Raw genomic sequence first — 23066 nt, 5'->3', positions numbered from 1 at the left:
TATATAAAGTTCGGTTTTTCGGTTCGGTTTTCGGTTTTAAGCCCCAAAAAAACCGAAAAACCGAACCGGCCATATTTTTGTTAAATATAAGGTTTTTATGTATAATGGGTCATATTATTGTTAAATATAAGTCTTTTTATATATAATGGGCCTATTAAGATTTAGGAACTTAGTATCATTAACCCTCAATTTTTCAATCCGATCGTTTTCTCTTATTTCTCACCATTCATCAGTCGACGTTCTCTTTTTTTCTGTATATATTTCTTTAATATTTCGTAAGATTATGTGTGTTCCATTCGAGCTGGTTGACACCTTGTTATCATTCTTATTACTGAATATTCCGTTGGATTCATGCATTTTCCGTGTTTACATGGTTAATTAGTTATATACAGTTATTATATTCGTATGACATGTTTATACATAACACAGGTTATATATATATATATTCAAATTAAATATTTGAAAAATACTATGATTTAGATTTTGAAGACATAAAGTGACATATAATTTTATCTCTCAACAAATTTTAGCCAACCGTATATAACCGACCGTAAAAACCGAACCGTATTACAAAAAAACCGAACCGAACCGTAATAAAATGGTTTAGTTTTGGACTAGAGATATTCAAAACCGAAAACCGAAAAACCGAACCGTTGTAGACTAAAACCGAACCAAACCGACCGTTGCCCACCCCTACTTGTGAGTAGAATCAAGCATCCACTCTATAACCAAAGTAAAAAATCAAAAAATAAAAATAAAAAAGGGAAAAACTGCAAATGATTTAAACTGTGTCATATCATTTTCTATATATATATATTAAACTAGAAAAATGCACGTGCGTTGCACGTAAAAAACTAAACTACTGAAAATATATGTACGAAATTTTAATAATATTTAAATGAATTAAAACATGGTTATTAACATTTATCAACTGAAACAAACTAAGCCATAAAAAATAAAAAAATAATGACCATAGACGGTATATAAATCAGAGAAAGTATCTTATCCACTTGACACACTTTCCAATATGCTTCTTGGTTGATTTTGACAACTCAACAGCTCTTTGTCGTAGTTTGTTATAATATACATATAATTATTTTGATATGCTCAACAACTTTCTGATCGTCTTTAACATCTATTATGTTATTTACAATCCTTATCTGGGATCTGACATGCTCGTAGTTTGCTTCTTTATCACGACATTTTTTCGATTTTCTATATTGTTTTTATTTGATAATCTTATTTTTCCGACTATTTTTTTGTTGTTAAATGATTTTTCAGCTTTTTGACAATAATCAACTATAACTCCTAAGAAAAAATGCTTTTACTCGTGATAAGTTTTCACTTGTGACTAAAAGTATTTATAACCTATATATTCTTCAACAACATAACCAATTAATGTTGTTGCACCTTCTTCAAATATTGTGATATTTGTGATATCATTTTTATATATTTAGTATCAATATTATCAACATATAGATGTAAGGTTAATAAATTTTTAACAACTATTTCTCAATCAGTGTGAGAAAAATACTTGAATTTTTTCAAATGGCTATATCTTAGAATTGTGTCCTCATTTAATTTGACACAATTCAAGAAAGTCATCTTGATCGTCATTTTTTGGAAGCTTTGAAATAATGATTGCGAGCATCATGTCATGATGATGATATAGTTTCAATCTCATTTGTTGCGTTTAGAACATAATATTATATTATTCATTGAAACAAAACAAATTTTCTTCTATCGAGTTTATATTTTGTTTTATAATATTTTATATATTGTGGAACGAAATACAAAATTAATTATTGTATTTTAAAAAGCTTGAGAAGAGATACGAATAATGTAATTAAGATATGCATATGAGATATCATTCAAATATATGTCAAAGTATTTATCTTATTCAATATCTCATCTAATAATATAACCATTTAGATTTGATGAGCATTTTATGATAGTCAAAATTAATTTGATGAAATATTGTAGAATTTTATTTGAATTTCAATATTTTGCTAAGTGAATTTATTTGACGAGGATTTTTCTATGCTACCATCGTATATGTTTTGAATTAGCTAGTTAGACACTTTGACTAAAAAAAGAGACAAAAACAATCTCGTATCACCTCGAAATATATCGAGATAATATTGGAGAAAATAAAGTGAAACTGACACAATGTCTCAATAAAATGCACAGAATTGATATGTTATATTGTGTCAACAAAGTTTTAGAATTGTTGTCATACCATTATAAATAGATTGAGAATTATGCACAATTTGTTTTTCATGTATTTCTTTTTCTAAATGAATAATTTTTTCTTTTTGAAAAAAAACTATTTTATTGAGAAATATTGACATTTTATATGACATTAATATGTCGCACAACCATGAAATAGCAACATAATCATTATATAACACTTAACGTACACATACAATTCTTCAATTCCTTCTTCATTATGTTTCGTTGAAATTTAAATCTGAATCATTCTTGATCTTAACATTTTGCTTTAAATATGATTTAATATATATGTATATGTTTCATGTTACTTAATTAGACCTAATTTCAAATATTTATAAAAAAATGTGCTTGAATTATATCATACAGAAATTAGGACATAGTATGTAGGACCGAACGCTTGCCGTTTTACCAAAAGCTATAGCTAGTAGTAATGGTGCAACTTAAATCTTTTAAATCGCACAGCAGCACAAGCACCACAGTTCGGCCGCTCAAGCAAGCAGGGACAATTATTGCATCCAACAATCTTCCTCCCAATAATTGCACTCCTTGCAATCAATGAGAATCGAACCCGTTACCTTGGCTCTGATACCAATTGTAAGACCGATCGCTTGTCGTTTTACCAAAAGCTATAGCTAGTAGTAATTGTGCAACTCAAATCTTTTAAACCGCACAGCAGCTCAAGCACCACGGTTCGACCGCTCTATCAAGCAGGGACAATTATCGCACCCAACATAGTAATACACAACATTATTTCTTTTTTATTTAACATGTCTTTTTTTCATCTTTGTCAAAACTTTTTTGTTCAAAATTTGACGCATTTCGTAGACTATATGTATGAAAAACCAAGAAATTATATAATTCACAGAAACCATTTATTATTCTCTTCGTAGAACAGAAGACCCAAAATACGTGGCTTTGATTGATGTACTCTCATACTTATTTTTATATAAACAACAAGACACATGATATAATATCAGAAAAATCAATTACCGCTAAAAATACTAACCAAAACGAATAAAAAAATCATAACACAAACAACCTCGATAAGAAAAAAAATGATACCTCAAAGTTAAAAAATAATTTATTTAGTACAATAACAAAAAAATTGAAGTATATACGAGCAATAAAAAGTATAAATCACTCTCAAATTAAATATTAACTCATATTATTCACAATTTGTATAAATTTTCCAATATTTTTTTCAAATAAAGAGAAGAAGCCTTATTAATGTCGTCGTTTTATAGATATTCATTTCACTTCTTTAAAAAACACATGAAAAATGGTGCCTTGAAATCATAATAAAACCATTTAGAAAAGCAGCAATAAAAATATAATACAAAGTCACACAATTTTTCTTAAACCATAGAAACATATTAGACTATTGACTAAATATATCTAGCAACAACAAATCATGCGTTAACTTGTGATATAATTAAAATTTAGAATCATGCATAATCATTGAATTAGAGCAAAATCACATGCCCAAAATCTACTGGATATTATATATTTTAATAATTTATCCATATTTGTCGTTCACCAGAGGACTCTTAGACCTACCAAATTTTGTAGTTCACCTATTATTTTCATGATAAATAATATTACAAAAATAATATAAGCAAGAACATAAAAACTCAAATTAAAATGTCTTCTATCAATTTAAGTAAAAAAAATTGATTAGAGAATATAATAATAACGTAAAAAATTTAAATATTGATTTATAGACAGAAGTTTGAAAATACATTTGCCCCAATAAATAAAAAATGTTATCTCTTGATATTATGAGACATAAGATAAAAACGAATAAATATTTCAATCTTTTTAATATTTTCAAAGTCACTTCAAACTAAGTAATCTAAGCAAACAGAAAACATGCATTATGTGTTTAAAAATTAACAAAATATCTCAACAATAAAAAATTGAAAAATGACCGTTTTTGTTGGATATTTGATTTTGTTTTCTCTTTTCTTTGTGCAAACAAACAAATCACATAAACAATGCAAACACAATTACATGATCAATACAAAATACATATAACAATCAAACATGTTAACGCTAGGGTAAAAAAAAACTCCTCTCATTCATTGCAAGAACACAAAATGATCAAATGAAGCATATTATTTAGTAATATTTATTTAGCAGCGTTTATAAAAAAAAATTGACTAAATAACTTAAAAACAATGTTTGAATTTCTCTCAATCACATATCTTTATTGACACTTAAAGAGTCTGAAAATATTTTTATTCTAAATGGGAGAAAGAAATTTTGTATGACATTAATATTTTTAAATAATTTATTTTTAATCAATCCGACTCATTTCCCTTTGTCTTCCTGTTATTATTTGATGGTAATGTATAAATTTAAGTAACTAAAATTAAATTTAAAGTAAATTAAAATAATAATTATTTTGATTGAGTTAAATACACTATTAATGATCTTATTAAACTAAGAAAAAAAATGAATTAAATAACATCATTAACATGACAAATTGTAAAACAAAAAATAATATAATAGTAAGCTCACAAATGAAAGTCATATACTTAATAGATTAATAATAGATAATATATTATTTAGTAATATGTATTTAGCTATGTATTTAGCATCATATATTGAAAACTGATTTAAAAAATATGTATTAATGATTATTATTAAATGAAGGTCACATTCATATATTTATATTAGTATAGATAGATATAGATAGATATAGATTATTTGTAAGGTTTTTTCACAAAACAAATTTTAATATCGGCTATTGAATTTAAAAGTTTAGTAATTAGTAAATAAACAATAAGGATAAGGATTAAAAGTTTAGTAATTAGTAAATAAATAATAAGGATAAGGACAAAAGAGTAAATGCATAATTGTAATTAATAATTAATAATAATGATTGAATTTAAAAGTTTAGTAATTAGTAAATAAATAATAAGGATAATGACAAAAGAGTAAATGTATAATTGTAATTAATAGATAATAATAAAGATAAATATAGATTAGTATAGATAGATATAGATAGATATAGATTATTTGTAAGGTTTTTTCACAAAACAAATTTTAATCTCGGCTATTGAATTTAAAAGTTTAGTAATTAGTAAATAAACAATAAGGATAAGGATTAAAAGTTTAGTAATTAGTAAATAAATAATAAGGATAAGGACAAAAGAGTAAATACATAATTGTAATTAATAATTAATAATAATGATTGAATTTAAAAGTTTAGTAATTAGTAAATAAATAATAAGGATAAGGACAAAAGAGTAAATGTATAATTGTAATTAATAGATAATAATAAAGATAAGGACAATAGAGTAAATTCACAATTCAATTTGTATATTTATATAGATATTGAATTTAAAAGTTTAGTAATTAGTAAATAAATAATAAGGATAAGGACAAAAGAGTAAATGTATAATTGTAATTAATAGATAATAATAAAGATAAGGACAATAGAGTAAATTCACAATTCAATTCGTATATTTATATAGACTAGAAAAATGCACGTGCGTTGCACGTAAAAACTTAAACTGCTGAAAATATATGTACGAAATTTTGATAATATTTAAATGAATTAAAACATGGTTAATAACATTTATCAAATGAAACAAACTAAGCCATAAAAAATAAAAAATCATGACCATAGACGGTATATGAATCAGAGAAATTATCTTATCCACTTGACACACTTTCCAATATGCATCTTGGTTTATTTTGACAACTCAACAACTCTTTGTCCCGGGACGGATCCAGAATGATATGTTTGGGAGGCCGGTCTACCTCAATTCCTGAACGAAGAAAAAATTCCAAGAATCCTTGTCTTTCCTTCTGATGTGTCTCCGAACTCGCGTCCTACAATATTTCACTCGTCAATCGACAATATAGCAGAGGTTTTGCAAAAGGTTATTATTTCAAATGGCTTTCTTGATTGTGTTTGTATTAACCAACTATAAAGGTTTTAAGTTGGGACTTTGTAAAAGCCCGTTATTTAGGTTTTCAAAAAAAAATTTGCAGAACAATGTCAAAAAACAGCGTATAAAAAGAATTAAACATGGACCATATGTGTAAACCTCGAAAGTCTTTAACCATTAGACTAATTATAGATACTTAAAATTTTGATGGGTCAAATAATATATATACTAAATAATAAAATATATTTTAAAAAAAATTAAAAAAAATTCAAGGGTGCCGTGGTCCCCTCCGGCCCTACAGTGGATCCGCCCCTATCTTTGTCGTAGTTTGTTATAATATGCATATAACTATTTTGGTATGCTCAACAAATATCTGATCGTCTATAGCTATAAGATTAATAAATTTTCAACAACTATTTCTCAATCACTGTGAGAAAAATTACTTGAAATCTCTTCAATGACTATATCTAGGGGTGGGAAAAAATAGCGAAATACCGAAATACCGAAAAACCGTACCGAAAAAAATACCGAATTTACTGAAAAAATCGGTATACCGAAAATTTCGGTACGGTATGATACCGTACCGAAATTTTCGGTATCGGTATCGGTACAGAATATTTTTTTTTTCGGTATTTCGGTATATACCGAAATACCGAAAATAATTTTTTTTAAAAAATTTAAGTTCGGTATACCGACAACATTTTCGGTGTCGGTACGGTACCGATATGAATTTTTTTCATACCGGAAATTTGCGGTATACCGAATTTCCGGTATCGGTATCGGTATGGAAAAATTCCATACCGATATTTTCGATACGGTATACGGTACCGTAGTTCGGTACGGTATACCGTATTGTACCCACCCCTAACTATATCTTAGAATTTTGTCCTCATTTAATTTGACACAATTCAAGAAAATCATCTTTGATCGTCATTTTTTGGAAGCTTTGCAATAATGATTGCGTGCATCATGTCATGAGGATGATATAGTTTCAATCTCATTTGTTGCGTTTAGAACATAATATTATATTATTCATTGAAACAAAACAAATTTTCTTCTAGCGAGTTTATATTTTGTTTTATAATGTTTTATCTAGTAGAATGACATACAAAATTATTTATTGTATTTTAAAAATCTTGAGAATAGATACGAATAATGTAATTAAGATATGCATATGAGATATCATTCTAATATATGTCAAAGTATTTGTTTTATTCAATATCTCATCTAATAATATAAACATTTAGATTTCATGAGCATTTTACGATAGTCAAAATTAATTTGATGAAATATTGTAGAATGTTATTTGAATTTCAATATTTGGCTAAGTGAATTTACTTGACAAGGAGTTTTCTATGCTACATCATATATGTTATGAATTAGCTGGTTAGACACTTTGACTAAAAAAAGAGACAAAAACAATCTCGTATCACCTCGAAATATATTGAGATAATATTGGAGGAAATAAAGTGAAACTGGCTCGATGTCTCGATAAAATGCACATAATTCATCTATTATATTGTGTCAACAAAGCTTTAGAATTGTTCTCATACCATTATAAATAGAATGAAAATTATGTACAATTTGTTTTTCATGTATTTTTTTTTCTGAATGAAGAATTTTTTTCTCTTTGAAAAACTATTTTATTGAGAAATATTGACATTTATATGTCGCACAACCATGAAGTAGCCACATAATCATTATATAACACTTAATGTACACATACAATTCTTCAATTTCTTCTTCATTGTGCTTCGTTGAAATTTAAATATGAATCATTCTTGATCTTAAAATTTTGATTTAAATATGATTTAATATATATGTATATGTTTCATGTTACTTAGTTGGACCTAATTCAAATATCTATAAAAAAATGTGCTTGAATTATATCATACAGAAATTAGGACATAGTATGTAGGGCTGAGCACTTGCCGTTTTACCAAAAGTTATAGCTAGTAGTAATTGTGCAACTCAAATCTTTTAAACCGCGCAACAGCTCAAGCACCACGGTTCGGCCGCTCAACCAAGTAGGGACAATTATTACATCCAACAATCTTCCTCCTATAATTGCACTCTTTGCAATCAATGAGAATCGAACCCGTGACCTTGGCTCTGATACAAATTGTAAGACTGAGCGTTTGTCGTTTTACTAAAAACTATAGCTAGTAGTAATTGTGCAACTCAAATCTGTTAAACTGCACAGCAGCTCAAGCATCACGGTTCGACCGCTCTACCAAACAGGGACAATTATCGCACCCAACATAGTAATACACAACATATTTTTTTTATTTAACATGTCTTTTTTTTTTCATCCACTATGTTTGTCGAAACTTTTTTTTCAAAATTTGACGCATTTCGTAGACTATATATATGAAAAACCAAGAAATTATATAATTCACAGAAACCATTTATTATTCTCTTCATAGAACAGAAGACCCAAAATACGTGGTTTGATTGGTGTACTCTCATACTTATTTTTATATAAACAACAAGACACATCATATAATATCAGAAAAATCAATTACCGCCAACAATACTAACCAAAACGAATAAAAAAATCATAACACAAACAATCTCGATAAGAAAAAAAATGATAACTCAAAGTTCAAAAATAATTTATTTAGTACAATAACAAAGAAATTGAAGTATATACGAGCAATAAGAAGCATAAATCACTCTCAAATTAAATATTAACCCATATTATTTACAATTTGTATAAATTTTCCAATATTTTTTTTTAAATAAAGAGAAGACGTCTTATTAATGTCATCGTTTTATAGATATTTATTCCACTTCTTTAAAAAACACAAATGAAAAATGGTGCCTTGAAATCATAATAAAATCATTTAGAAATGCAGCTGTAAAAATATAATACAAAGTCACACAATTTTTCTTAAACCATAGAAAAATATTAGACTATTGACAAAATATATGTAGCAACAACAAAACATGCGTTAACTTGTGATATAATTAAAATTTAGAATCATGCATAATCATTGAATTAGAACAAAATCGCATGCCAAAAATCTACTGGATATTATATATTTTAATAATTTATCCATATTTGTCGTTTACCAGAAGACTCTTAGACCTACCAATTTTTGTAGTTCACCTATTATTTTCATAATAAATAATATTACAAAAATAATATAAACAAGAACATAAAAACTCAAATTAAAATGCCTTCTATCAATCTAAGTAAAAAAAATTGATTAGATAATATATTAATTTCGTAAAAAATTTAAATATTGATTTATATACAGAAGTTTGGAAATATATTTGTCCCAATAAATAAAAAATATTATCAATTGATATTCTGAGGCATAAGGTAAAAACGAAGAAATATTTCAATTTTTTAATATTTTCTAAGTCACTTTAGACTAAGTAATCTAAGCAAACAGAAAACATGCATTATGTGTTTAAAAAATAACAAAATATCTTAATAATAAAAAATTGAAAAATAACCATTTTTGTTGGATATTTGATTTTGTTTTCTCTTTTCTTTGTGCAAACAAACAAATAACAAAAACAATCCAAACACAATTACATGATCAATACAAATGACATATAACAATCAAACATGTTAACGCTAGAGTAAAATAACTCCTCTCATTGCAAGAACAAAAAATGATCAAATAGAGCATATTATTTAGTAATATTTATTTAGCAGCATTTATAAAAAAAATTGACTAAATAACTTAAAAACAGTGTTTGAAATCTATTACAGAAAAATATTTCTCTCAATCGTATATTTCTATTGACACATGAGGAGTCTGAAAATATTTTTATTCTAAATGAGAGAAACAAATTTTGTATGATCTTAATATTTATTAATACTTTATTTTTATTCAATCCGACTCATCTCTTTTGTCTTCCTATTATTATTTGACGGCAATGTATAAATTTAAGTATTTAAAATTAAATTTAAAGTAAATTAAAATAATAGTTAGTTTGATTGAGTTAAATACACTATTAATGATCTTATTAAACTAAAATAAAAATGACTTAAATAACACCATTAATATGACAAATTGTAATATAAAAAAATAAAGTGATTTTCTGTGAATTTGAAAAAAAAAATAAAGTGATTTTGTGTTAATTTGATGTCAATGTAATCACAATTCACATTCATATATAGATATTAGTATAGATTAGTACAGATAGATAGATTAATTTAATTTTAATTAATTTTAAATTTTAATTAATTAATTTTAATTTTATGAAATAGAAATGAAAAAGAAAACATGTATTCAATTCACATATTTATATTAGTATAGTATAGATATAGATAGATTTTAATTAATTAATTTTAATTTTATGAAATAGAAAATGAAAAAGAAAATATGTATTAATGATTGATATGAAAATGTATATTAATGATTAATATTAAATGAAAGTAGGGATATTTATGTAAATTCACAATTCAATTCATATATTTTTATGAAATAGAAATGAAAAAGAAAACATGTATTCAATTCACATATTTATATTAGTATAGTATAGATATAGATAGATTTTAATTAATTAATTTTAATTTTATGAAATAGAAAATGAAAAAGAAAATATGTATTAATGATTGATATGAAAATGTATATTAATGATTAATATTAAATGAAAGTAGGGATATTTATGTAAATTCACAATTCAATTCATATATTTATATTAGTATAGATATAGATATAGATTTAACACATTGCCTAACATATAGTACACCCCTAGCTACTCCGGAAACATCTATACCAAAAATATGTTCGTTCTTACGGAATTTGGGCAATTTGAAGCAAAATTTTATGTAAAGACTGAGGCTTTGAGAAAAAAGGACAATGGTCGCTGCCTTTGATCTTGAAGACGCCTTCTGGTGGATTTTCTCTCACAAGCTTTTCTTGTACATCTGGTGAAAGGGCATAATCATCCAGCGTTTGAATGTAGAATCGACGTCCAATTCCATACTTTTCTGCTGAGATAGACAGTTTCTCCATCATGGGGGTAAGAGGAACGGGTCTTATGGAAACCATTGCTAAAGCAACATCCTGGAACAAGATAATAAAATAACGCAGTTGGTCTAAGTACTGACAAGAAAAAAATCATATACTTCCTATTCTTAGATTGCGTTAAACAATCATTCCAACAACCAAATTAAGTCAAATTCAAAATGCACCTGACGAGATGAATTCTAGTATTCCAGACTATAAAAGATGTCAAAACTTGAAGTCTGTCTACATTTCATTGGTTCATAGTTAAAACTTAAAATACATATTTAAAGGAAAACAAAGGATTTATAAACAGAGCCAAACAAATTATGGTATGCCCGACATGAAAAAAATGTAGACTTTTAAAAGGAAAGGACATAGGCAATTGTTTTTTTAAGATTATGAGTGGGTTTGGATCGAGAAGTCAAGACAAGAAGAGCGGTATTTATTTTATTCAAAATCTTGCATTTGGACAAAAGCTATTTCCAGAAATGATCAAGAAAATATAAAACTTAAGCTCCGACTTCTCTAAAAAAAGACTTCGTTTTACAAACTGCTTCTACTTTTTTCTTAAAAAGCAACTAAAAAACTCTTTTCAATAAAGTACATTTCTAAGCTACATTCTTCTGTACACAAACTGATCCTATTCCTATGTTCCTATCGGAGACCACGTTACATAGAGCCGTTAAGTTGCTTCATATCCAACCCAGAGGTAGCTCTAATTACTTTTATTCTGATTTCACTAAGCTATAACGACATATACTTGTTCGTGGTTGTAAATGAAAATGAGTGGGTAATGAAGAAACGTTATGTACTGCTAAGTACATCTTTCACAAGTCTTAAATATGATCCAAACTCCTAAATTAAGATTCCCAAAAAAATAGTACGATGGATGTGAACTTACCTTAGCAGGAGATTGATTAAAATATAACCCATGCATTTGCTGTTTTTCAAATATGAATGCCGTTGGAGGATTGTCTTTACCATTACCATAAATTAGAGACTTCGACTCAGGTGAAAAAAGTTCTGCAGAACCAAGCTGCAAGAGAATTATATCAATGCACGAAATAACAGAAAATGAATACCACAAAAGCAGGGTGTAGTCCACAAAACAAGCTAAATGGAAGGAAAATTCGCTGACAATTCATGACAGATGATAAAAGCTTACTTAATGGAGACCAACATGTTCATTTTCTATGAAGGAAACAGACAAAGTTTGAATTATTTTCTCATAGGTCAGTGAAAATCTAAAACGAAATTTTGAGAAATTCTAGATTCATTATGAGTTCCAATGTTCCAGTGATTTAGGATATAGCATCAAGCTACTTCACAGAGAAAAGAAACTTTGAGACAGAACTTTAAACACACCTCTTCAGCAAACACATCAAAAGGCCTCTGCCCATTAGGTATCATTGTAGCACAAAGGTAGATGGCTTTTGAGATCCTCTCCGGGAGATGCTCTAATGCATAGGAAATGCAAGCACCTCCACTACTGTGGCCAACCACTATTACCTGCAAAGACACACCTGTTACGCGCCTGCAGCCAATGCCTGTTAACAGAAACTAAAAGTGGACTCTGAAATTAATCAACTATAAATTCCAAGTACTGCCTACCTTTTCATCCTCCGACAATTCCTGCAGAAAATCAATCAATGGTTTTGAGTATTCTGCCAGTGTGGCGACCTTGTTTGTATCAGTTAGATCAATACCAGATCCTGTTAGATCCAAGGCGGTAGGAAATAACCCTGATTCCTCGAGTAATGCAATACTTTTATACCAACACCAAGCTCCGAATCCTTCACCATGTACCAAAACAAATTTCTTCGTTTTGGGATTATCCAAAAACTCTGGTAACTGTAAACGAGTAAAAAAACATTTGATCATTACTCATTAGATAACTTATATAATAAATGAAAAAGATGATCCCTTATAAAGGAGGTATTTAGGGGTTTGTGCTCGTCTAGAGAAAATGCTTGCAAAAATATCCTAACCAGCCAACTAACAAGTGATAAGTAACTCAGAATGGAGTTGTGGCACATCTTTAATCTTACAAGAAACCATATAAAAATCAAACCGCCCTTTGCACAAAGGTTAAATAAGAACCACCTTTCTATTTTCTCAACGAAAAAGTCCATAAATCCCAACTTTTGGCACCCTTTGAACGGGTCATGATCTTGGCCACACTTTCTATGTACGGCAAAAAGAACTAAATACAAAATAAGAGATAACATAAATAACTCGACCTTTTCCCTTTAGATCTTAATCGTCGGCTAACCAAATTCAAAACAAAATCCAGCCACAGAAGTACCAGTAAATTAACAAGCAAATTAGCTCAGACTTCAAAAGAAGCAAAAACAAGCTCAAGGCACTACAAACAATATAAAAATTTTACCTTTTTATTATTAGCAGGGGCATTAGAAAAAGGGTCAGATAAATTGGTGGAGCGGCGTTGAGAGCTGGTGGAGCCAATTCGCCTAGACATGGACCCACTCTCAAATCTCTGAGAAAGCTGATGCTGCTGAATAGCCATAGCAAGCGCTTGCCTGTGCAGCAATTCCTCCTCTGTTGCACCCTTCCTCTTCGACAAAGAACCCCTTTTACTTCTTGATCCAATCCCACCATTCTTGATATCCTTCTTATGCATGCACATGAGCTTATTCCCCATTTCGGAAAAAGCAAATATTGAATTTTTAACAAAACCCAGATATTATTTTTCTTGATTAGTCAGCAAAAAACCAGAGAGGCATGAATAGGATTTGAGGGTAAGAGAAACAAGTAGGCTGTGGGGCAGAAGGGTGGTTTTATTTTTAGATTACTAACTAATAATGTAATTTTGCGGTGATTAAATTAACTAAAAAACCAAAATAAAATCGTGTGGGAACAAGGACCCGGAAACCATCTCAACTGCAAATTTAAGCAAGCAATTATACAAGTAATCTTTTTCAACGTTCATTGTTTGTTTGCACTGGCTCCCGTTGAGGTGAAGACAAAAGAAAGTTTATTTTATCTTTGTGTTTCTTGTTCTCTTGTTTCTTTATTTTTCTGTCCTCGTCTTTTTTGCCATTGGATACCATCACCATCATCATTCAGAAAAAGGTCTAATAATAGAGAAACGTTGATATTCCGATTTCATGATTAGTCATTTTAAGGAAAATTTATTGTTATGGTTAATATTAGCAATCATTATTTGATGCGTCGCATTGGATCAAAGTTTAATATTTTATAAAGACTGGAATTTGAATTTCCGAATTCTCACGCTAGAGTTCGGAATCTTCACTGATGAGTTGACGAGGCCCGGTCGGGCGAAAAGTTGTTTATTCATTTCTAAAAAAAATTGGGTTTTATTTTGGTTGCCAAGTTAAAAAAGATGAGATAATTTAATGGCGCCTATGAATTAATTCATTGACCAGAAACAAACACTTCAGATTATAGAAGAATTAACGTGTCTGAAAGTGAGGTTCCATCTGTATGTATTCAACCTTTTTTTCAGGAAAAAGCACATGTATCTAAACTTTGCATGAAAGCAATATTTGGAATGTACGAACTCTCTTAGTTAAGAAACTATCATTGAATGAGTAAAAATGACCAAGTCATATTTTTAGTGATTAGATTAGATTGATTAAATATTTATAATTAAAGTACTAACATTAAACTATGTTCCCCCAGCTCTAGATTCTGGAAAAATAAAAAGACAATACAACTAGTCAGTTATATCATCCCAAGAAAGAGAAGGTCTTTGTAAGACGATTCGACTCATGTCCATATCTAAAATGAAAATTAATATTTTTGTCAATCCGTCTCACAAATTTGACATGTGAGACAATTTTATAAGAGTTTTTTGCGAAGAATTCTGAGGAGACTTGAAACAACCCTGCATATTGTAATATAGAGCAATTTGTTTCACCCTTCGCATACTGATGGGAACATGAACCTTTACTCTGCAATACAGATGTTGTGAAGGAGAATTGCAACAGGCCAGTGAGACTTGTATCGGAATGTGACCACAACTTTTATATCGAAGCAAGGAGATATATGTTCTTAGACAACTAAATTCACATACAAGCAGCCGAAAGTTCCTAAGAAAGCTTCTTAGGATCCTTCTCATCCTCATTGTCATCAGAATCACCACTTTCTCGAAACCGTGGGGATTTCTCCTGAAAATAAAAATGACAATGGAATATGATGACCAGAAACAGGCGTTTCCCCATAATTCTGTTGATTCTTAAAATGCAAAACCCCAGTTTTGGAACGAGATTTTAAGTAGTATATAATGGTTTAAAAAAGTATTGTCCTATATTAACAACAAAAACTCACAGGTCTGGATTCATGCTCTGGAATTCTCCGGTATACATAATCTGACCTTCTCTTTGAGAACTCTGAAACCCCATGGTCATCTTCCCGGTGTCGTTTACGAGGGTAATCAGTTTTTCAAAGCATGGCAGCAAACAATGAGTTTTATACAAGACGACAAAGACAGTCTATGCCTCAACAAGAATAATACCTCTGCCATGGCGGTGAGGTCGCCCCCCATAATAGTTTCCACCATGTCCACCAACTACAAAAGTTGAAGGTTAGAAATAAGTGCAGTAGATTCATAGATACAAAGATTAAACACCAATATGTAGCTAATCCTCGAAGATATTCAATACAACCACTAACTAATCCAAATATCATGCACCCATGTGTAGAGTTCATAGATTTTACTTTAGTCATAAAATATATCCTACAGAAAAGTATAGACTTCAAACATGTATGAATAACATATACTTCAGCAGTTCAGTATTACAAGCCAGATGACGAACTTACTGGGTTTCAATATCTATGCATCCATAAGCAAATGCAAATCGCAGTCAAGGACCAACAGGAAAAAATATTTTTTCACTGTGGCTAAATATTTATACAGAAGATTTTACGTGTGTGTTTTTTTTTTTTTAGGAAATGGAGATTTTATGTGTGTTCCGTGTACACAAAGTGAAAGAATCCATTAAGGACCTTTAGTTTTGTGATTGAAGCCAAGTAAAACGATTTTAAAATTGTATGCCTACTTATAGTCAGGTGTCATAAAAGGTGGAAATGAACTGGAACCATAATCTATGTGTGGCCTGTGCTCAAAAATAGGCATAACCCATAAGTATCACCAGCTAATAGTTATTCATCTAAATAATGATCCATGTCCAATGAAACCCACAAAACAGCCCAATTTTCAATTCATCGGGGTCAGTCACAACATTTCTGAAAAATAACCATAAAAAAAAGCAGCACAGAAACAGATGAAATCAATTTAATAAACTCCCAGCCCATCTGATGTCACTTTTTATTTCTCAGATGAGCAGAGCAAGGAAATGGTTAAAAACTTTCTGTATGCAACTAATACCCAAGGAACTAGAGTTTATCAATTAATGTAAAGGCTTACACAATAAAGCAGAATCCACATGGTGTTTTAGAGTTCTTATCCAAACCCACGACTATCTTCTTAATCTCTCCAGCTCGAGTGAATAGCTCATACACTTGCTCCTCAGTTGATTAAAATTACATGTTTCCAACATAAAGTGTGGTCAAGCTTAACAGAACCTCTTCAAATTCTTCTTGTGTCCCGGAAAACCTCCTATCTCGATAAGCTGATATCTTGTTCTGATCCTAAGGCAATGTTAAAACAATATATATAGTAAATTCAAATTGACTACGCACCAAGAACAAGAAGTTAAAAGTAAACCGTGTACAATTTCTGAAGATTGTGGTACCACATTTACTGCTGAATGATCAACTACCTCACAAATGCCCAACAGATATTAGCAAGAGATAATGGACGAAACTAGAAGCTTATACCGAGCAATATCAAAATGCCAAAAATTTTAAAAATCAAAAACTGTATCAAAAGAAACCGCTCAAAAATCGTGAGGTTGAGGTGAAAATCAAAGCAGAATTCCGTGAAGCATAAAGCACAACACTTTATGACGAACAAACAGAAAGCTCAAAATCCAATCTCAAAATCCCTATCTGCGAATTGGATTTCGATACTGCAAGTGCTTCATAATGCCCTCAAATAGTTAAAGAGAGTGCATTAGATGGGAAAAAAACGCGAATTACCTTAAAGAGGGAGGCCATCAGAAATTTCTACAAGACAAACCACAAAATGAATTCCTGAGAAACTAAAACCAAAAGTAGCAACGATGACGCAGATAATGTATATCAGATTGACCGACGCGCCGTGTAATCGAACCGAAGAGCTATTGGCAGCAGTGAAGAACAGTTGGCCGCTGGTGACGACGAGTGGCTAGGCTTGGGTTCAGGCTGTTCCGGGCTTCGGTTCTGGCAGCTTTGCCCTTTTGGGCTTCGGTTCTTTCTGCTCCTGGGGCCTCTTCTTTTTGGATAAATCTCCGGGCTTCTTTCTAAATATTATACACATACATTATATTAATATTGAAAATATCCTACATATTTTTGACATGACACATTACTAATTTCATTGTTTTATTGTACAAAATGATATCGAATAGAAAATTTAATGCTTTGTTGAACATTTATATATCCTACAATAAATTTATTAGTATTTACACCAGTTCACGTAAAAAGTATCAGAACCAAATTGAGGCTGAAAATCCTTTACTATACAGATATTTTCATACGAATGTTGCAAAATTACATTATCTTGCTTATCTTCAATAAATAAAGAAGAAGAAGACAGGACAAGTTGTTGCATCTTCCTCGCTGATTGCTACAATTTGGCCGTAAAAATATTGGCAAATGGGTTCTCCGGTTTCCTCTGCTCCACCGAGTTTTAAGCCGCTGCCGCCGCTGCCGTCCACTAAAGCTCATTGTCTTCGCTTCCCTGTAAGTTTCAGCTGTTTAATTCCACTCTTTTGGCGACTCTTATGACAAACCTACATGATGATTAATGAATGCATTAGGTCTGCTTGATGTATGAACGATTCCAAGAATTGAAGTTAGATTTTGATTACTTAAGTTTGGTTCGTTTACAACTTTACTTTGTAATTTTTACCAACCCAAAAAGAGTTCTTGCCTCGATCATTAGTTCAGGTAGTCGCGACTTATGGTGATTTGATCACACCTTTGAATGGCTCCCTCGCATAGTTATGTGGGAGAAATTGACATGTTAGTAATGGGGAGGGAGCATAGGTAAACAGGATTGAATTATAAAAGTTCTGATGGGTGCAAAAGCAACTACGGTCTTAGGAATTTGAAGATTTCTAACTATAAAGCTTCAGTTGTGCAGCAAATCAATTTGTATCCATGGCGTAAGATAATGCAGTCTTTTCCAATGTGTAAAAGCAATATGTTCAAAGTACGTTGCAGCCAAGTGAAAGTAGAAGAGAACCTAGTGGATGAAGCTTGTGAATTAGTGAATGGAACAGAACTTACCATCGGAAATGAAGCAGACTGTATTCAAGCTTATCTTTTCACGGCGGTGAAGAACAATAATGGGACGGGGATTTTGCTCTTGTCTGATATTTTAGGTTTTGAAGACTCCGCCACCAGAGATTTTGCCTACCGTGTCGCCTGCAATGGTTACAAGTAAAACCATTTCCTTTATCGTTCTGATTTTGTTTTTGATTCGGTTCAGCTAAAGCTTGTTATGTTTCTCACAGAACCAATTGTGTAGGCGCTTGACTCCTCGCGTAAAAAAAATTAACCGAAATTGGATGGTGGCTTTAATGCGTTCTATTTTAATCTAAATTCTTTGCAGTGTCCTAGTTCCAGATTTGTTTAATGGGGATCAATGGAGAAAAGATAGGCCAGAGGCCTTGTTAGAAGAATGGATCTCTAAGCAGGAGCCACAGCGCATAGTAAAAGATGTATTAGCATCTGCCGAATGGATGGTTAATGAATTTGCGACCGTTGGAATTTCAAAAAAACTTGGAATCATTGGTTTTTGCTTTGGAGGCGGTCGAGTTATCGATGTTCTAGCACAAGATCAGGGGTCCTATTTTGGAACGGGGGTCTCATTTTATGGCACGAGGATAGACTCTTCTGTTGCTAGCAATATAAAGGTGCCTCTACTGTTAATCGCAGGTGACAATGACGCACTTTGTCCAGTAGACGTTTTGGAAGAAATTTCGACGAGTAACAAGGAATCAAAGATGGTCATTTTTGGAGGAAGGGGTCACGGGTTTGGTCACAGGCCTCTGACTCCTGAAGAAGATGAAGATGCGGAGGAAGCTTTTATGGTAATGAGAAATTGGCTTAATGATGGCTTGCTTGTAAATAACTGAGAAATACATACAGATCTGTACAAGTGCGTGTATCACCTGAGTTCTGTTCTATCTTCTACAGATGGAAAAAATGCGTCGCCCCTCCTGCTTTGTTCAATCAAAATCAATTAAAAAAAAACGAAAAGATTATTTTTTTATTTGTGATCTATCATAACGATCAAATTTAAATATGTATCATAAATCAAATAGAATCATTAATCCCTGGTTCGATCAGCTCCAGCTAATTTTCCATAGGGAAAAATTTTACGTATGAGCTTATTCAAACAATTATTCCAGCTCAAATCTGACCTTTAAACAATCTCTACTATCATGCAGATCTCCCCAGGTAAACAAAATCAAGGGGTTGAAAGGAGTTCAAACCAAGAAAATGATACAAAAAATGAGATTACAACATAAGAGAAAGATTAGGTCTCTTATTCGAGACATTGTTCCAAACTTAGGACTTTGATGTTAGATGAGTTACAAATAATCGACACTAAAACTCGATTACAACATAAGAGTTAAGACACAGATTTACATACATGTATCTGAAATATGACATCAAGCATCCATATGTGAAATGCAGCGAGGGTAAAAAGGGAAATAGAACAAAACCGAGACTCAATTGTTTTTTCTCTGTGGGATTGTTAACTCGAGACCTATTCCCAAACTTGGACCATGGTGCGAAATGAATAAAAGTCAACGACACTGAAGCTGGATTGTTAGACATGACTACCAAGTCGAGAAATATAATTCATACAAAAACCAAATAAACCTCAAAATACAAATAATCTACAAAAGAAATTTCACTAATCACTTGGGTATGAAAAACCAGATGCAACGTAAAAGTTTAAACCAAATAAATAAAACTTAGATGCCCGTAACAATTCAACTTCACCGTGACAAGGCTTCCAACATAAGTTATAGGTAGACAAAAAGGTAAACAAAGGGTAACAAAAATTGACACCGCTGATTAAAGAAAGTGCTTCCTCTAGAAGACCAACTCATGAGGTTTCATGCCATCCTTGAGTGAGAACCTTGCACCCAAATAAGCCTTCAATTCAGGGACAGACTCGATAGCTTTTAGCAAAGGTGCATCAGTAGCTTTTTGATCATCCTTCTTCTCTGTGGGGAGTGGAGTTTTATCCTACACATTTGGACGGACCATTTGCACCATTAGATGGGGATAACAGCCAAGAATAAAAGTCTGGCAATTCATTAAAAAGTTTACCTGTTTCTCTGCCTCGAAGAATTCATTTTCCCTCTTTGTCTTCTTCTTCTCAACTTGTTTGGCAAAGTACTTGTCATCAAACTTCTCCAAGTTTACCCCAGCAACATCAACCTTTGTGGATGTTGCAATAACGTATGACTGGTTCACACGTCTGAGAGGAACACCATTTATCTTGAATGGACCTATGGAATTATTATCCAATAAAAAAATGTGTGACCTCAATAAAAGTACCGGTTTTGTATGTCATGGGAATGCTAATGAAAATGAATACCCAAAGTATCTCCCAAGATCAAATTCTGGTTTCAGATAATGCCAATTTCAAACAATATAATTTTAATTAATCACTGATAAGCCGAAAAAGAAACTACGGATAAACGAACACAACAAAATTTCTCAAAACTGACAGTAACAAACTCAAAATATCAAAAAAGTTAAAGCGTGAAATATCTACATTGCAAAGAACAATTTTTTTTACTGTTAATCGAATACAGATTATGAAACCTAAAAAAATGATTACCTCGATAAAATGTATGCAGAGATTAATAAGGCTGCGGAAATGAGAAAACATAGAGGATATAAATTTCAAAATATTTACTCACCAGTGACAAGGAGCAAGCCAGAAGAAAGTTGCTTCAAGAAGACAACCCTTTTCCCCTTAAACCTTCCAGCCAATACAATCAACACAGTCCCAGGAGTAATACTTGCTCTAAATCCAGAAATGACAACAAAACTATCAGCAAACAACAAATCTTAGTTGAAAAGAAAGACTGAAAGGAAAAATCTTTAATACAACCTGAGCTTGGTAGGCTTGGGCTTGCGCTTGTTGGAGAGCGGTTTCTTGACGTCATCAGCCGGGTAAAACTTCGGGGCCTTCTCCGCCACGGGAGCGGGGGCCGCCGCCTTCTCGTGGTGGGGGAATTTGCCCCCGTTTTTCTGTTTAATAGCCCAGAGTCCACGTTTGTGGTACGTTACAGATCGAGAGTATTTTCGTATCCCGCGGATGACTTCCGGGTTACGGGTAGCTCTTTGAGTAGTCTGCTTCGGCGCCATTTCAAGCTCTCGAGGGTCGAAGTGCGAGAGACTTAGGAAGGAGTAACCCTAGTAACTAATATATTCAACCAGATTTATGGAAACCTGATTGGGCCGATAGAGGCCTATGGGAATTGGAAAGTTCGTAAACAATATGGCCTTGCCAAAAAGGCCTGATATTATAAAACCTTGGGCTTAAACCAAAAGTAGCCCAACCTTAGTTTTCCTTGGTCCTGCTTGAAAACGTCTCTAGGCGACAATAGAAAATTTTGTCCATATAACTTTACTAGTTTAATTTAAATGACAAATTTGAACCCAACCGAATTATATAAATTTACATATTATCCGAAAACAAAATTACGCCCTTTTTATTTTTACTTACATTTCCATTGATGTGTTATGATCTCAATTATCCTCTTCATCACATCGAATAAGATAAAAAAAAAAAATATATAGGTAAGTTTTTATGAGAGGATATCACATATTTAAATCTGTCAGACTTATTGATCTAGTCCATATTTAAAGTGAAGTAATATTTTTAGCATAAAATATAATATTTTTTATGAGTTTGGACATATCAAATATCAATCTCACAAAATTAAAGCGTGAGACGGTTTCACATTAGTATGTATAAAAAAAATTGTTTTGATTTTATTTATCTTCGACTCCATGAGAAATTTGAGCGAAAAAACACAAATTGCATTAAATTCCCAGGAAAATCTGAATAAATAATGGCAATTGTACGAAATGAAATTTTCCACACATTTACTATAAATTCTCCACTCATTTACTAAATTAAATATTATATAACAACTTTAGCCTGGTTATTAACGATTTAAAAATACATGATGACAAAACAGACAAACACGGAGGTTGATGGAAGTAATGTAACACCATGTTTCGTTGGATATCAAATTGGTGAAATAAACGACCGTTTGCCAATGATCATAAATTTGATTTTTTCTATCAATATTTTCTCGGTCGCATAAAATTTGATCAATATGATTTACCTTGCTAACATAATTTGTAATAATGTCTTAACTCAAAATTTTACCCATTACACAATATGATTTACCTTGCTAACATAATTTGTAATAATATCTTAACTCAAAATTTTACTCATTACACAATGAAAAATAATTTTAACCCAGAAAATAATATATAAAAAAACAAAATGATAACGACCGAAGGACATTGTGCATTCTAACAACACGGACATGTGTAAAAGTCAGCAGAACCACAGAAATGATAACGACCGAAGGCCATTCTTCATTCTAACGACATGGGATCATTTCTAAAAGTCAAAATATATGCATGCATGCATATTTGATAATCATAATTTTTTAAGCAAAAATGAAACTAGATTTATTATCACAGATCAAGCAATAATACATCATAAATCAGGGATGTAGGGGCACAACTCACCACATCTGCAAATATATAACTAAGTTGTCTTGAATATGAACGGCCTGATTCGTTAATCGTTAGATAATTA

General features: G+C 31.1%; 4 protein-coding genes across 7 annotated transcripts; 1 reads left to right on the top strand and 3 right to left on the bottom strand.

Annotated features, from left to right (window-relative positions):
• Positions 1-10803: 10803 nt before the first annotated feature.
• LOC140816328 (putative methylesterase 12, chloroplastic) lies at positions 10804-14195 on the bottom strand. The gene is made up of 5 exons (XM_073175526.1): positions 13494-14195; positions 12716-12955; positions 12470-12613; positions 12006-12140; positions 10804-11161 (listed from the first exon to the last, which is right to left on the bottom strand). The coding sequence occupies exons 1-5, from the start codon at positions 13764-13766 to the stop codon at positions 10889-10891; spliced, it is 1065 nt and encodes a 354-aa protein (XP_073031627.1). The 5' UTR covers positions 13767-14195; the 3' UTR covers positions 10804-10888.
• Positions 14196-14756: 561 nt separating this feature from the next.
• On the bottom strand, positions 14757-17532 carry LOC140816331 (uncharacterized). Of its 3 annotated transcripts, XM_073175530.1 has the most exons (6): positions 17189-17526; positions 16515-16738; positions 15604-15656; positions 15416-15523; positions 15162-15255; positions 14757-15039 (listed from the first exon to the last, which is right to left on the bottom strand). In XM_073175530.1, the coding sequence occupies exons 2-6, from the start codon at positions 16533-16535 to the stop codon at positions 14815-14817; spliced, it is 501 nt and encodes a 166-aa protein (XP_073031631.1). In that variant the 5' UTR covers positions 16536-16738; positions 17189-17526; the 3' UTR covers positions 14757-14814. The 3 variants fall into 3 exon arrangements, with proteins under 3 accessions (XP_073031631.1, XP_073031633.1, XP_073031632.1); XM_073175532.1 differs by having other exon boundaries at positions 14864-15255; positions 15416-15495; positions 15603-15656; positions 16151-16738; positions 17189-17532; XM_073175531.1 differs by having other exon boundaries at positions 14864-15255; positions 16151-16738; positions 17189-17528.
• A 129-nt stretch (positions 17533-17661) lies between these two features.
• On the top strand, positions 17662-19388 carry LOC140816329 (uncharacterized). 2 transcript variants are annotated; one of them, XM_073175527.1, is made up of 3 exons: positions 17662-17932; positions 18336-18634; positions 18807-19388. In XM_073175527.1, the coding sequence occupies exons 1-3, from the start codon at positions 17846-17848 to the stop codon at positions 19330-19332; spliced, it is 912 nt and encodes a 303-aa protein (XP_073031628.1). In that variant the 5' UTR covers positions 17662-17845; the 3' UTR covers positions 19333-19388. The 2 variants fall into 2 exon arrangements, with proteins under 2 accessions (XP_073031628.1, XP_073031629.1); XM_073175528.1 differs by having other exon boundaries at positions 18328-18634.
• Positions 19389-20104: 716 nt separating this feature from the next.
• LOC140816330 (large ribosomal subunit protein eL6-like) lies at positions 20105-21644 on the bottom strand. Its single transcript, XM_073175529.1, has 4 exons — positions 21336-21644; positions 21142-21248; positions 20543-20724; positions 20105-20458 (listed from the first exon to the last, which is right to left on the bottom strand). The coding sequence occupies exons 1-4, from the start codon at positions 21590-21592 to the stop codon at positions 20303-20305; spliced, it is 702 nt and encodes a 233-aa protein (XP_073031630.1). The 5' UTR covers positions 21593-21644; the 3' UTR covers positions 20105-20302.
• Positions 21645-23066: the final 1422 nt, after the last annotated feature.

This window comes from Primulina eburnea, chromosome 16, assembly GCF_022965805.1.
Source record: "Primulina eburnea isolate SZY01 chromosome 16, ASM2296580v1, whole genome shotgun sequence".
NCBI lineage: Eukaryota > Viridiplantae > Streptophyta > Magnoliopsida > Lamiales > Gesneriaceae > Primulina > Primulina eburnea.
This window is presented reverse-complemented; position numbering and strand designations above follow the sequence as displayed.